This window comes from Taudactylus pleione, unplaced genomic scaffold, assembly GCF_031769625.1.
Source record: "Taudactylus pleione unplaced genomic scaffold, aTauple2 ptg000788l, whole genome shotgun sequence".
NCBI lineage: Eukaryota > Metazoa > Chordata > Amphibia > Anura > Myobatrachidae > Taudactylus > Taudactylus pleione.
This window is the reverse complement of record NW_028285190.1, coordinates 2,811,267-2,827,516: the sequence shown is the minus strand read 5'-3', so window position 1 is coordinate 2,827,516 and position 16,250 is coordinate 2,811,267. Positions and strand designations below refer to the sequence as shown.

Below are 16,250 nucleotides of genomic sequence, written 5' to 3'. Positions count from 1 at the left end.
GTGTCAGCTTCCGCTGGTGGCCGGAGGCTGCTGGAGAGAAAATGAAAATATCTTTCCTGCTCCTAAGCCTCCATAGGCTTAAAGCAGTTTACACTATCTGAAGATGGTGTAAACTATTGGGGCCAAACTCCGAAAAAGTTTCACTTTTTGGAGTTTGATATATAGGGCAGAGATCGTAGTCCCCATTGATAACAAGGGGGACTGCGATCTGTAGCGCTAATTCGCACTCTGCAGGAGAATTCTGTGACATCTCCTGCATTGTGCCATTAGTACATAGCTACAGTTCATAAAATTATGCAGAAACTACAGGTTCTACATAGTATTTTATGAAAAAAAAAACTTTGATACATAGACTCCTTTTTCAAAGACTTTTGACGACGCATCTACTTGTATTCTGTGACCAACAGAATAGTGCACACAGCTGTTCCGTTCTCCGGCTGTTTTGGATTGAGCCCAGTGTCTCCAAGCTAAAGCCCCCTCCCAGCTACTCTGCAGACACTGGTCCATGGTGAGGGACCAGTGGAAGTTAGCCCACACTATCCAGGAAGTGTTGCAGCAGCATGTCCACACATACCCAGAAGTAGGCGGTTCCAGATGCCAGCATAGGAACCTGGGAGGCGTGGTGCCAATATAGGACCCTGGTGGTGGCAGCAAGTTACATGCCCATTGCACAGTGGGCTGAGCCAGTAACAGGCTGTTACTGGTGGTAATATTTCGTCCCAAGATCCAGTGGGATCTAAAATCTGTGATCGCCTGGCGAGGTGAGGTCATCCAGTCAGCACACATTCTAAACATAGCTTCATATTGCTCTGCCTAATTAATACAAAACGTTATGTGCCTTGTGTCTTTAAATAACATTATAAATACCTTTTTTAAAATACAATTATTTTAATTTCTAGTTAAAAAAAAAAAAAAACTATTTCGAAATCCTAATGACTTGTGTTTTTCTTTTTCCAGTAATAGTTTCAGTACTAGATAGCGGCTGAGTTCCTATAGGGTAATATAGGTGTATAACTATCCCCTATCCCGAAAGCCCAGCAGCACCTGCTAACGTTTGCATAATTTCAGTTTTGGAAAGTGAACAGAATTTACATAATTTTCAACTGTAATATGACATATTTTCCGTTCTCTGTGTGATGTGAATGATTACAGCTGGTATGACATCTCCACTAAAGCTGCAATTCCTGAAGAAACATTTCTGTATAAGTAACTTTTGTAGCTGCTTAACCAGTTCAGTGCTATAAACAAAAAAAGTAATCAAGGTCTTTGTGGTAGGGTATAAAATAAAGCATGTAATATTGTCTCTTCTACTGTATAGTATTTCATTGTGGGGCCTCTTCTCCAAGCCCTGCAGCACCTGTTCACTCTATTCAAAAGTCTGCTCGTCGGAGAACGGCATCTCGTGATTGAACACCAGCTTTCTTTGTCCAGTCATGGCTTGTCAGCCCCATAATGTGGCTATTACAGGGCATCTATCATTACTGCCCAGGAGACCTATGGATCTCCTCTAATTGTTCCACATCTATTTGCCCCTGGTGCCAATATATGGCCTGACAGCTACTTACAAAGCCTCGCACCTCTCTGAGTCTGTCAAAATTCGTGTCATTCTGATGCTCCCTGATTATCAACCTTATTACACGGAGGAATATGTTCTTCTATTTACTCTGTCCCTGCTTCATTATTAACCACTGTCCATTACTCCCATCCCAGCTATCCTAAACAGTAGCACAAGTTTACCCATTAGATGTTAGTCTCTGATAGATAGGGCATTCTTCTCTGTACTTAGTATATCCATTTTGTTTTTAAATGATTAACTACAGCAAATCCATGAAAAACCTCCCATACCTGGTCACAATGTATATATTATACACAAAGGGGTGGGGTCAATTGTTTGTTCACGTCCGCAGCTCCCACATTCAAATGTGTGTGCCGATGGACGCAAATAATGGGTGCCTACGGCACAAACAATTGAACATCGTCCGTCACTTTAGGCGCGAAGCGTTCTATTTTATAGTGACTTTGTCGCATGAAGTTTTTTGTTGATTTGTTCTAGAGTTGCTGAATGGTTCCTACTACAGCTGGCATGTACTATAAACTAGACTGAGCTTTAAGATGTGTGTTCACATACACCTATCCTCAAATCGCACCAAATAGCCCCATTTAGCAAGCCCCGGACTTTACGACTTAGCCGCTAAAAGCACTAATCCTAAGTGTGCCTAGTACACTATAAGCGAACAAAGAAGCAACATTGAGGATAAAGTATCCAATCTATGGTAAAAAGACCAGACCGTTGCGATACGAGTGACCCGCGCCATGCATCGTTCAATTTTATTTGTGAGGAAAAGTAACAAACTTGATCAAGTATGCAGTCTGTGTAAAAAGGCAAAATACAGGTCTGATACAAGTGACCCACGCCATGCATCGCTATGCTTTATCTGCCACTAAATACGAATGCCTTTCAAACAAAAACATTATATGCGAACTTGGATGCTAAATTGAGGTAAGTGCACAGCAAGGGACTCGCACCAGGCTCCTTGTGCCATATGGTGAAAATAGAATAGGTGTATGACTTCACACCTGTATGTCCTCTCTGCACAGGCTCTAAACCAGTGGTTCTAAAACTAAGGCCCAGATTGATCAACGAGCGATATTCTTGTTATGGTGCTCCCATATAATCTGCTTCTAACGGTCATGTGTTTTTTGAAAAATGACAGGAGCTGATTGATTGGAGCATCCTTTAAGATTAGTAACGAGTGATAAGAATATCACTCGTTGATCAATTTGGTCTTCTGTTCTCAGGACCCAACACAGTTCCCATTTTCCAGGTCATCTAGCAGGTGCACAGGTGTTTTCCTTGCTAACTGGAGCCACATACACACTAGACGATAAGCTGGATGATATTAACGATATCGTTATCATTCATCGCGTGCAATATCATCCAGTGTGTATGCAAGATGTTGTTAACGATGCGCAGATCTTTAACAATGTTTTTCATTACCCGTACTTGCAGGGCAACCTGCCGATATCGTCAGGATCTGCAAGTACGGGGATGAGGGAGGCTGCCGTCACTGAACAATATCGTTCAGTGTGTATGCTCAATGTCGTTAACGACATTGAACCCGGCAGTGCAGGGGAAACGCTTAACGCTATGGTCCATAAGCGATATTGTTAAGTGTGTATGCGGCTTGACACATTTTAAAAGGTCCACAGTTGGAGCTAATTATTTCAACTGTGCACCTGCTAGGTTACCTGGAACCTCTGCTCTAAACCAATCCCACAGCACCAGTGGTGTGTCCTGGCATTCTGTTTGTGGGTGTAGTAGGTATTACAGCCGAACGCATGGCCGGCGGTTCAATCCCGACAGTGGCAGCCCGGCAAGGGTGAAAATCCCGATTGTCCCTAAGGTAAGTATCGCTAACCTAACTCTACCCACTAACCCTCCTTTAGGGGTGCCTAACCCTAACCCCCCCCCCTTCCCCGCTGCCTAAACCGAAGTCCCCCGGGGGTGCCTAACCCTAACCCCCCCTTCCCCTAGCCTAAACCTAACCCTCCCAGGGGGGTGCCTATCTCTAATTCCTCCTGGGAGCCCTAAACCTAACCCTCCCACCCCACTTGCGGCTGCCCGCGCCTGGCTTACCTTCGTTCGGTATGCCGGGCGTCGGTCTTCCGGTGTCTGGTTAATGACAGGCGTCGAGTTTTTGAAGCCTGTCATTAGTACCACGCCGGGAAGAGAAAGTCTGGAAGCCGGCGGTTGGCATTTAGACCGCCGGCTTCCAAACTACATCTCCTATTTGTTGTACTTCTCCACTTACAGTACTGGGGCATGCAGCTTTTCTGGGGTTACAAGTGTCAGTGGCTCAAGTCAGCCACCGCTGCATCTGACTGGGGCATACATTTTTTTTATAGATTTTTTTTTTTTTTTTATTGCAGGTTTAGTCTCCCATATCCAAATATTCCGAAATACGGAATTATTTTGGCATGACTGAGATAATGAAACCTTTTGATTTTTGATGGTTCAATGTACACAAACTTTGTCTAAGGCACAAATTATTAAAAATATTGTATAAAATTACCTTCAGGCTGTGTGTATAAGGTGTATATGAAACATAAATGAATTTCATGTATGTACACAAACTTTGCTTGAGCCTCAAAATTATTGAAAATATTGTATAAAATTACCTGCAGGCTGTGTGTATAAGGTGTATAGAACACATAAAAGCATTCTGTGTGTATATTGGGGTCCTATTCCCAAGATATTTCATTATGATATGCAAATATTCCAAAATACGGAATATTCCGTTATCCAAAATGTTTGGGCATATCAGCGACCAATGTGTGTAGAAAGTATAACATTTTTTTTTATATATATATATTAACTTTTATACTACAACACCCCCCTCCCCGCGCTCACCGGCCAAAGCCACATTATTATTATTTAGATTTCCTTTTTAGCTTTTTAATGAATCCCAAATTGTAGGGAGTTGACGTTGCGTCATAGTCTTCCACTAACTGAGATCATGTCTCTGTTGGTTTATGTTCTGTCTGTCACATTAAGGGAGTATATCAGCTCTGACCTAATAATAGTAGTCAGAGACCTACATGTTCTCCATAAAAGAAACTGGTGCAGAAGATTCTGGCTGGTAATGTGCCATGAAAGTGATCAGTTACATGACTTTAAATGTGATTATTATGTCAAGGGCCACTGAGGTGGAACTAACAGAGGCGTGGGAACCTCGAAGCACACATAATTCTCTAAGGGTGAGCACTCCTGGCTGTATGAGGACGTATAGCCATACTCGTAGAAAGCTTTATCTGGCGATCTTTTGATCGCTCAATCCATCCCCTAATTGCACCAAAATGTATTTGTATCTATATTTCACTGTTTCGGAAGTTTCCTGCAGTCTTTTTTTTTTGTTTTTTTGGCTCCTTCGTTTTTCATGGTTGTACTTTTAAAATCTTTTAAACCTTCTTGTTCAAGGGTGCACTGCGATAAGACCATCACCCTCTTTGGTTATTACTTTAGTTAGATGCAGTAAATAAGTGTATAAACTGTTTACTACAAGCCACAAAATATTGTAACGATTATTAAGCACACAAACCATATGCATATTTGCACTATATGTAAAACTGAAAACAAAATATAAAACCCTGCTAGAGTCTCTCTTATAAAACCATACACATGTAGGGACTCTAACACTTTATATTTATCATAAGTACCAAATCGCCCAAATAATCTCTGATTAAATCCAGCATGGTCCTCCACTTCTCCAGGCTTTTTCCACCATGTCCCCTTTCATTTAGTTAATATTTTAGAATAGTGTAGGCTCACTTTGTATTTCTCCGGCATTGATGATTGGTGAAGGTAGGCTAGGGATCGGAGACTAGTGATCTAGCAGAACACTGAGAAGTGGTATAAAGGTGCCACCACACTGATGGAGGAACTCGTGTGGAAACAACAGAGTGATTATTTAGCACTATATTTCTGCTGCTCCTGTGGCACAATTACATGCCGCTCACACGGCTGTTCCCGTTTGATATAGTTCTTTCTGGCAGCAAACTGTGATATGATATGCAATATCTGCAATTGCACTTTTACATGAAACTGCTAAGTGAAGACTTGCATGCTCTGTTTCTACGTCTTTGCTTCCAGTGTTATGGGAATGTAGGCCTGTAGCAATTATAAGCCTATATGGTTATTATTTATTAATGTCACATGGTGCCGCTGTGTGCATAATTGTCAGAGACGGGTCTTCTCTGACTAATGGGCGTACATTTGCTGCCTGGTAACTAGGCCGGTGCATGAGGTAACTTCTGTATGGTAATCTACATTCCAGATCTAGGAAATGGATATAGGAATCTATTAGTCTGCCCACAGCAGTCAATGATGCTTCCTGAGGTGTAGCTAATGCTAGTGTTATCCTAAGGATTTAATGTCTCGCTGTCCCTTTTTTAATTGTGGTGTTTTTGTTTTTTTTTCTCTGAAGGAAAATTATAAATGTCACATTTTATTTACTAAAAGTCCCTCTTTTTAATTCTTCCTCTTTTCTGTCAAACTGATTTTTAGTGTTTTGACTACATGGGCCACATCCTAGATATCTTGGTGGCACCAGGTTACATCTATAGCCTGACTAGACCTTTCCGCTAAGTGGCAATCTGGCTGTTCATGGGGGGTATGGAGGGGTATATGGGTATACTTTTGTGTATTTGAGATGGTTATTTAGGATCAGCTTAGTTGGTGTCAAAACACCTTTTCATTATCATTCATCTCTTATACCCCTTTACACCAAAGTCCCCGGGTCTGACCCGGGATTTGGAACACGTTTCCAACCTGGATCAGACCCGGGACAACCCCCTTTTACACTGCGGCGCCGACCCGGGCTATGCCCGAGTCGGCACCATTCACACCTGTCCGGCGAAGGTGACCAGCGCTCTTTCCCCTCCCACCCCCCTATTCCCCCCCCCCCCCCTCCACGACCTACTTACCTTATCCTGCAGCGGTCCGAAGGCAGGGAGAGCAGGTGGGGTACGCTGCTTCGTGCCGCTCGGGCAGGCGCTGCTTGCAGTGGCCGCTTGGAGATGTCATCTCTAAGCGCCACTGAAGCCGGCCAATCAGGCGGCATGCAGCGCGACACGCGTCATCGTGAGCCGGGCCTCGCCGTTTACATTGCAGGGTGACACGGGAACAACCCGTGCTCAACCCTTCAATCAAGCAGGGCCGGATCCCTCGCTGCTTGACACCGCCGGCACCTCCACTGGCAGCATCCCCCGCTGCCGACACCCCTGCAATGCTGCCCCACATATTGAGGACACCGTTAGCGACCCCCACACTGCCAACACTCCTACACTGAGGACACCACCAGCACCCCTGCACTGCCGACACTGTCAGCACACATGCAAAAATTGTGTTTTTTAATTAATTAAAAATTTTACAGTAATTTCGATTTCAAATTATTTTTTTTTAGTTGCCTCCGCCGTGTTTTAATACACTCGTATGTAAAATTTCATGATCTTGGCTTGTAAATAATAATAAATAATAATAATTTTATTTATATAGTGCTTTTCTCCTAAAGGACTCAAAGTGCTCTACATTTGCCTTTACAGTACAAAACACAAAATAAGCTTAAACAAGGAACATTAGTGAAATGCTTGGGTGAATAGGTGAGTCTTGAGTCTATTTTTGAAGGATTCTAGAGTGGAGGCCTCTTGAACTGTGTGGGGAAGTAAGTTCCATAAGGTTGGAGCCACAAAACTGAAAGCTCGACCCCCAGACGAATTCCGGTAGATTCTAGGTACTGTTAATAGTCCTTCATCAACGGATCGCAGTAATCGAGTGGGATGGTAAGGAATCAGAAGCTGCTTTAGGTTCCCTGGGCCATGGTCATGTAGGGCTTGTAAATTAGTAATTCAATCTTGAAAACAATTCGCCATCTGACAGGCAGCCAGTGAAGGGAGTAGAGAGTGGGCGTTATGTGGCTGGAAAAGGGCTGGTTGGCTAATAGCCTGGCAGCTGCGTTTTGTACCATCTGCAAGCGGTGCAAACTGTGGATTTTTATAGGAAGACAGACAGACGGAAGGACACATTTTCACTTTTATATAGTAGATATATATATATATATAATACTTTTTTTTTTTCCCCTTCTAGAATGCACATCTGGGGGGGTTGTCTAATGAACCCTGACATGGTTACATCCTATGTCACTGTTTGTTCTGATATTTACAACACTTGTGTTTTAAATACAAATCAAACTCCATGCTGTTAAATTAATGGCATATCATGCAAACTGAACTGGTCAGTAGCACGGGACCCTGAATCTGATCATACATGTGTTCTATCATTACAGACTGTGGATATTCATAAAGAGAAGGTGGCTCGCCGAGAGATTGGCATCTTAACCACCAACAAGAACACAGCCAGGAGCCATAAAATTATAGCCCCAACTAACATGGAGCGTCCAGTCAGGTACATACGGAAGCCCATAGACTACACCGTGTTGGACGATGTAGGCCATGGAGTGAAGGTAAGAAAACTGTACATTTATATCCTATTTAGATCAATCTTTGATTTATTATTTTCTCCCTCTTTTTTGTTTTTTTTCTTGTTATATATAAAGGATTTGTCTGTGCTTCACTGCCAGCATGTGAATATCTGTCATGCCACACGGGCCTGTCCAGCTGTAGTTAGGCTGTCTCCCATGTAACCTGTTCCTGATGACTTAGGGGTAAATTTAGTTAGTTTAGCCTTGGGCTTTACCAGGCAGCGTCAGTTCCTGGGTCCAGACTTTTTCATTAGCGTCTGGGGTCGGACCACGAATAGCTCCGAAGCAGCACTTTGAAAATGTCCAAGAGAGCAGCTGGTATGGAGGCTTTTATTCAAGGAAGCTATTCCCGTTCAGCCGTAGGTGGGATTAGAGAGGGTCCCAGAAGCCCATGCCACCTTACAGGAATCAGAAGGATATAAATGTCTGAAACGCACTGTGGATGTTAGTAAAGAGCAAATACCCATAGCAACAGCACATTTACTTTTCTCACCTAATGAGGTCTGCAGCCTTAGATCTATTTACTTCCTTCACCGATCCTTTCTAGGCTGTCCATTAGTCTCTCTATGGAGTGAATGGTAGTACAAAATACAGGTTAATTAGACTTTTTTTTTTACTTTGTTTTACATTGTGTCTTCTCTCCCTCCATTGCACCCCTTTCCTCCGAGGGCAGAAACAAAGATTGTCTCAAATGTATTAGGTGACGGTGGAATCAGTGCAGTGCATTGGATGCATGGACACAGCTTACCCGCTAGCATACTGTTTTCTTGTCTGTTAAGTGCAGTACATGAATATAAATGATCAGGGCTCGTTGACTTTAATTGTAGTACCATCTCACCCTTTTCCTACTGAGGAACGCTTTGCATTTCAGTTCCACCTACACTAAAAGGTTTTCTTCTGCACAGCAATATCTCCTAGCAACACTGAGTGCTCTGCTATTTCCTAGATCGCGCCACTGAATATTGTGTTTCTTTGCAAAGTTTCAGTGCCACAAATAGATTGTAGGACGTTTAGAACAAGGGATGGAAGATTAATGCTTCGCCGATAGCGCCCACACGCGCACTTTTGCTCCACTTGAGTTATGACAAGGCGGCGATTTCAATGTGCCTCATGTGGACTGAAATCTGCAAGTTGCTGAAGGAGTCGGGAGCAGTGACGTTCTGGATTGCTTTCATGGGGGATCTGTCAACAAGGAAGGAACTAACTCTCAAAGAAAAGCAATCCTAGGTTCAGCGCTTACAAATGGAGACATAGGGGCATATTCAATTGTTTGAGAGAATAAGCTTCCATCTAAAGGGAGTTAATTCAATTGTTTCGGGCGACCAGTTTCTGAGGCTGCACTTAACGTGGATTTCTGGTCACTCCTCAGGAGGGTGCGAGCAGAAATCCGCGTTAAATAAGGCTTTGGGGCTGGATGCGAGAAGCTGCTTAACGTGGCTAATCACATGCATAAGGGTGCGAGAATGAGAGAGCAGCCCCGCGCTAGTCACAAATGACGCAATCAATTGACTTAGCTCCCGGCCACTTTAGACAGGACCTAATTCTCACAAGAGAGTGAGTCGCACCATAGAGTATCAAATACCTAGAGGAGCGAACTTTTTGTAAAAAAGCTCAATAATGGGTTAAATGATGTGGGACGGGTATGTGGCGGTGTTCATGATGTGGGACGGGTATGTGGCGGTGTTCATGATGTGGGACGGGTATGTGGCGGTGTTCATGTTGTGGGACGGGTATGTGGCAGTGTTCATGTTGTGGGACGGGAATGTGGCGGTGTAAATGATGGGAGACAGGTATGTGGAGGTGTAAATGATGTGGGACAGGTATGTGGAGGTGTACATGATGTGGGACAGGTATGTGGAGGTGTAAATGATGTGGGACAGGTATGTGGAGGTGTAAATGATGGGAGACAGGTATGTGGAGGTGTAAATGATGGGAGACAGGTATGTGGAGGTGTAAATGATGGGGGACAGGTATGTGGAGGTGTAAATGATGGGAGACAGGTATGTGGAGGTGTAAATGATGGGGGACAGGTATGTGGAGGTGTAAATGATGGGGGACAGGTATGTGGAGGTGTAAATGATGGGGGACAGGTATGTAGCGGTGTAAATGATGGGGGACAGGTATGTAGCGGTGTAAATGATGTGGGGACAGGTATGTGGAGGAGTAAATGATGTAGGACAGGTATGTAGAGGTGTCCAATTGATAGGAGAGGAGTTTTTAATCTTGTAGATTGGAGCTAAAGTGTTTTTCCATCTTTTTACAAAGGTATAAAAACATGGGCAAAATCACTTTCGAGGCATTTTTCTGTACCCCGAAATACTGTAGAAACTTTAATTTGCTGATAAGCACTTGATGCATGTAATTTTTCTGCCATTAATAAAACATACAAAAATCAGCCATTGACACCTTTTAAGAACTTCCAGTATTTTCCTTTTGGCCACTAACGACCTTTTATATGGTCCTGCTATCTCAGTTAGAACCATAACTCAGTGCGGTCCCCACTTTACATGTCCTTCTCCAAGGGCATTTTTTTTCTTTTTTTCAAGAGACTCTAACCTCGCCACTTTCACAAACATCTGTGACTTCCTACTTATTGCATATTGACCATGTTTTGTCCATTTAATGGTTTTCTTTATTTAGGGTAACCACATACTAAAGTGCCACTAAACATAATATATGGCAAGGTTCTGACATGTTACCTGATTAAGTACCCATATTAGAACACAAATGCAGATAACCTTTTGTGCAAATGCTGCCTTTTAAATCTGCAATATATCGGTTTATGAAACTTGTAGTACCACCATGGCTGATGTGGGCAATTTGGGATGTCATCCTCTGCTCTAATCTAGTCCACGGTATTGTATTTCAGGAAGCCTAATCTTTACACCAATTTTTAAATTCTGCAACCAAGCACTCACCTAACCAATATGCAAACCAATTATTGATCAGCGCTCAAGTTGCCCCTGCAGATAAAAAGGAGTCCCACCTTCAATGGTAATTAATATAATAGAATTCTACGGCGCCCACGTTAGATGTACCCCCCCTTGAACAGAATAATTTTAATTCCAGAAACAAAACAAAACAAAAAAATAAAAAAAAATGAATAGAAACAATAATTAAGAAAAACAAACTAAGTGAAAAAAATGTTTTTAAGGACATATTTTTTTTCACTGTTTATTTGTTTTTCTTCATTGTTTTCTATTAATTTTTTTTTTTGGTTTCTGGAATTAGAATTATTCTGTTCAAGGGGGAGTACATCTAAAGCAGGGATGGGGAACCTCAGGCCCTGGGGCCATATAAGGCCCTTGGAAGCATTTGGTCTGGTCCTCGGAGCTTTTTTCTCCTAGCCTCGTCTGGCTAGCAGGGTGCCTAGAATGGGCAGAATCTATGCAGCAGTGCCATCCTTAGGGTGCTTCAGACGGTCACACTGCTGCCATCCTTAGGATGTACTGGGCATTGCTGTAATCACCGATTGTGGCCCTGCCACCGTGTGACGTCAGGCAGAGAGGGCCTGGCCTGCAACGGGCCCGCGAATAATGTTATATATATCAAAATGGCCCTTGGCAGAAAAAAGGTTCCCCACCCCTGATCTAAAGTGAGCGCCGTAGAGTTCTATTCTATTACTCACCTAACCTGCTATACAATACCCCACAGAATACTATGAGTCTCTTCCCCATAGTCTCATATCTATCTTTTAAGAAACTTTCCAGTTTTTGCTTTAAGGAGGGAATTCAGTTGTATTATCACGCCTGTAAGTAATGGACGCCCGACAAGTGCTAATGAGTTGTGTATGCTAGTGAGCCCGAGTGCCGCGGCCGCCCCATTAGTTATCGTGCTTGTAGTGCCCAAATGCACTGTGTCTAGATGAGCCCAAACGCCCGACTTTTTGCTCATCGCCTCATGAGGGTGCAAGCAGAAATATGGGGTGCCCGCGGCACTTGCACCTGATCAGAGTAACAATGGAATTCCTCTGTCGGGTGCCCATTACTTTCCACTGCACAATAAACCATTGAATTCCTCCTTAAATGTCTCTTTGCATTTTTGGATCTATGTGAAAATGCACAAAGTACCCGGAAAATATCTTCAAATTTGCGTAGAAGGGCCTGACGAGCTGCAGAGCTAATACAAACTCTGCGGACCACTCTGCAAATGGGAAATTCAAAAGAAAGTGTATTTACTGTAGACCTCGTCATGTCGGGGAGCTCTGTGACCATTTTGGGCTCAGTAAATGAGGTTGTTACATTCCTGGAGCAGCAGATTTGTGAAGACATTTCCTATTTTCACAAACGTGAATGGTGCATTTCTCTTTCTCCCCTTCATTTCTTGGTTACATATGTTTTTGTTTGTTATTTGTATCCACAGCAAACATTAGTTATCTGTGTTCCTCAACAAATAGCAGTGCTGTGATTTAACAAAAGAGAAAATGTGTCCCTTTCTTTCATGATGGGCCTCACTGTAACCTTGATGTACTGTGGATGCAGCCATTTTGTTGGCTGAGACTCATTAGAATGCAGCCTGTTGGTTCACAAGGCGAGTACCTCAGTACCTGCCACATTTTAATACATTTATGGGCTTGTAATATAGGGTCATGCATGCTGGCCGTGCCACTCAGCCTAAGTCAATGCTATTTTTGTTTAGGTTTCAAATCAAACCTCCCCCTATTTGACATAAGGAGCAAATCAGGTGTCCATAAATGTTATCCAACATTGGTCATCTGCAACTACATTTTCTGGCAGGTCCTGAGTCCATTGGATGATTCTTACTGGTGTGTGTGGTGAATGATTTCAAAGCTTCCTACTGAATCTGGAAGCAGTGTTCGCATGTATTCTACAAAGTTGTAGTTGATGGGTACATGTCACCATTTGTGAGATATTGACTCTGCAAGTACATACCTTGTAGGTAATCGGCACCTGAATAACTACCAGTTGCCTAATCCCGTTGTAGAAGGTCGACATAATAAAGTCTTGACGTAATGATGGTCCAGGTTTATGTCTGATTTTGCTGCTTTATAAATGTTGCTAAATAAGAAATAAGGATCCAATGTCTAAAGTTTGCATGAAGTATGATTCTGGGATGTTTACAAATAGAATAATAGAATAAATTTTCACATTATTATTATTATGTATATGGCGCCATAAGTGTTCCGCAGCGTCTTACAAAGCATAAACAAACAGGTGACCAGTGATGGTACAATACAATATAATGCAAGACGAGGACATGGATAATATACATTACTACATTAGAGACCATGACACCCACATAAGCAGCAGAGGATTAGCAACCTAGTGTTAGGTGCCCTAATGGGGGAGTAAGAAGTAGATGAAAGTAAAGTAGGGAGAAGCACTATAGAGTACATATGTTTAAGCCATTGCTGGATGACCTGCTTTACTTTACTAATCACTGTTGGCACCTGTGCTTGTATACAGATGTCTCCTAGTACACCAGCCTCACTACGCCATGCAGCACGGGACGCCCGGCGTGACTGAGCCGCTCCGAGAGGTGGAGCTTACCATCCTTTTCTTTAAATTTTGCACCTTATTCACATTGCAGGTGCAGCAGAACACCACCGATAGGGGACGATTCAATTGTTTTGCGCGCCCCCAGCTGGGCGTCTTTATGAATAGGCGCCCGACAGAGCAATTCAATTGTTTCTCCATTCGGGCTTTTATTAATATTGAACGCGCCTAAAGTCTAAAAAAAAAAAGAAGTGGTTAGGTCACCGAGCAAACCGCTGTAAGGGCGCCCAAAACAAGACTTTGCACACATTTCTTCTCGCACCTCATGAGGCTGTGAGAAGAAATGTCCTCCCGCGGCTTTAGGCGTCTGAACGGAGCAGCAATTGAATTGCTCCGTCGGGCGCCTTTTCGTATAGATGTCCCGGGGGGGTGCACAAAACAATTGAAATTGCTCCCATAGTGTACTAGAGACTTTAACCACACAGGAATTTGTTTTAAACCGGTATAAAATCACAGAGCATAAAGGAACTTGGCGTGAGAAGAAGCAGCGCCCGTTGCATCGTAGCACGTCGTATACAAATTCAGACTCATTCGCACACACAGATGTACAATTGCTGCACATCAGGTTGATCGGTGCAATCTAGCAAAGTTGTTTTTGTTTGTCGGTTGTTTTATTCATACAAAGAAGATGTATATTTCCAGCAAGAGAGACTCTCTGCACAGCTGAGGCACACTGGGCCTGGTGTACCGTGAGCGGCTGTTTGGCATGACTGAAGCCACGTTATAGAAGGACACATCTGTAAGCTTCAAAGGGTGCATGTGTTCCCCAGCTAAAGGCCAAGACATATTCTGATTGAAAAGTGAAATTTGACATTATTTTGTCAATAGTGGATTTCATAATGGCTGCCAGTGGATGTTACACTTTAGCTGAGTATCCCAGTAATTGCTGCTCCTGTACACACTATGCGATCAGTGGCAAACTTCAGAGGTACGATTGTCCTTTATATTGCGTGGCCCTGCATACATACTACATGACGTGCACCACATTGTGCATTACATCGTCCCATCTGATGTGTAGCACATCAGATGGGGCGATGAGAGGAATGACGGCTGGGAACGACTGATTGGGCATACACGCTGTACAATATATCGTTCCGAACGCGTCAGAGCAATATATTGGACGATAAATCTTATTGTGTGTATTCAGCATTAGATGTGATCAGCATTTCCTGCATACAATTTGTTTCTAGTTTGAAACTTCTTTTGTTAAAAAATAATTAGCGTTCCTGCTAGGCTGTTTTAGCGGGGCGCGGCGCCCTGCCCTCCTTCTGGAGGGCAAAAAGCGCACTGCCCTCACAGCCTGCGGGTGCCGTCTTCACCTGCGGGTCGCCGTGTCCCGCGGGTGGGGAAATGTGCGGTGACCCGGTCACCGCCGGAGAATAGACGCCGGGGGCATGCGCCCGGCATCTATTCTCCATGTTGGCAGCGCTTGGGGGATGCCCGGCATGTCCGTAAGTGCCGGGCACGCCCCCAAGAGTGACGAAAAGGGGACGCGTCTTATAGACACACCCCCTTTTCAATGGTCACGCCCCCTTTTCGGGCGTGCACACGGAAGAGCCCTCTTTAGCTCCGGCGCCTGCCTGCTGCTGGAGCTAGAGTGGACACTAAATAATTAAATGTAGTTCCTAAGGGAAATAAAAAGGAACTGAAAATAAATATATATATCAGTTTTCCAGTACCCCTGAAATATCCTTCTGGTTTGTCTCTTCCTAAACCACTATAAAACAGATGTGGTATGCGTGTTGCTGAAGGCCGTTCTGAGGACGGCTGTGGTTACCCTGACCCTCGGTGGCTGTGGATCTTCTAGTCTGTGTGAAATTTGCTGTATTTTTTTTTCATGTAACTTTTTTGTTTCTTGTGGAACAACATCCTTCCTGTGGGAAGACTCGAAGATAACTTTGGGTGTTCTCTGCATGTTGCAGGGTTAGGATAAATACTAATTTAATTGGTGAATCTGTGGAAAAGTGTTTTTTTTTTTTTTTTCCACATTTAGACCTTATCCTGGGTATGTTATTTTAAATGTTATTTAAAAAGGGTTCTCATAGTCCGTAGCGCACACACTGATTGTTTCTACACTGTCATCCTAAATGGGATGTATACCATCTACCAAATATACCTAAATTATCTCTTACGGACTTTCGTCATGGAGGTAGTTTGACAAATGAGCAATGGTCTGATAGATGCAAAAGATTTTGGAGTGACTATACATAGATTTAAATGGCAATGGAATATTCTGGTGCTTTTTAAGTAAATTATTAATCATTGATTTTCACGACACTAGTAAGATGAAAGGAAAATCTGCTGAACGACGGTCTGGCGGATCAAACATGCTTTCCGCTTTTTGAAAGTTTTTGGGCCTGCTCTGAAAGGTTATCTTTCAGCGTAGGATCTTTTTAGGAGACTTAGGGGCCTATTTATCAATATTATTTTGACAAAAAAAAATGTTTCACACCCTTTTCATGTTTTAGTATCACATAAATTTATTAAAGGGCAATTAGAGTAGCTTTCATGAAAAACTACTCTATGTCCCTTGAATTGCATATTTTTAATATGTAGATCGCATTTCCCATGCATGTAATGGGAAATGTGATCTGCTTGTAAATTGTAAAAAAAACAAGGGAAAGGCCTGTGATAATAACACCATCTGCGTTTTCAGGGCTCCCCCGATCCCCCAGACTCCTGCTCTGACAGGCAGAAG

The 16,250-nt window shown here is 43.1% G+C and overlaps 1 protein-coding gene across 11 annotated transcripts in view; it reads left to right on the top strand.

Moving 5' to 3' along the window:
* ABI1 (abl interactor 1) overlaps positions 1-16,250 on the top strand; it is an 86,094-nt gene that overhangs the window by 44,621 nt on the left and 25,223 nt on the right. For all 11 annotated transcript variants that reach the window (XM_088457870.1, XM_088457868.1, XM_088457865.1 and 8 more), the window contains exon 3: positions 7,842-8,018. In XM_088457870.1, coding sequence (XP_088313996.1) covers positions 7,842-8,018 — 177 coding nt within the window. The remainder of the gene's footprint in view (positions 1-7,841; positions 8,019-16,250) is intronic.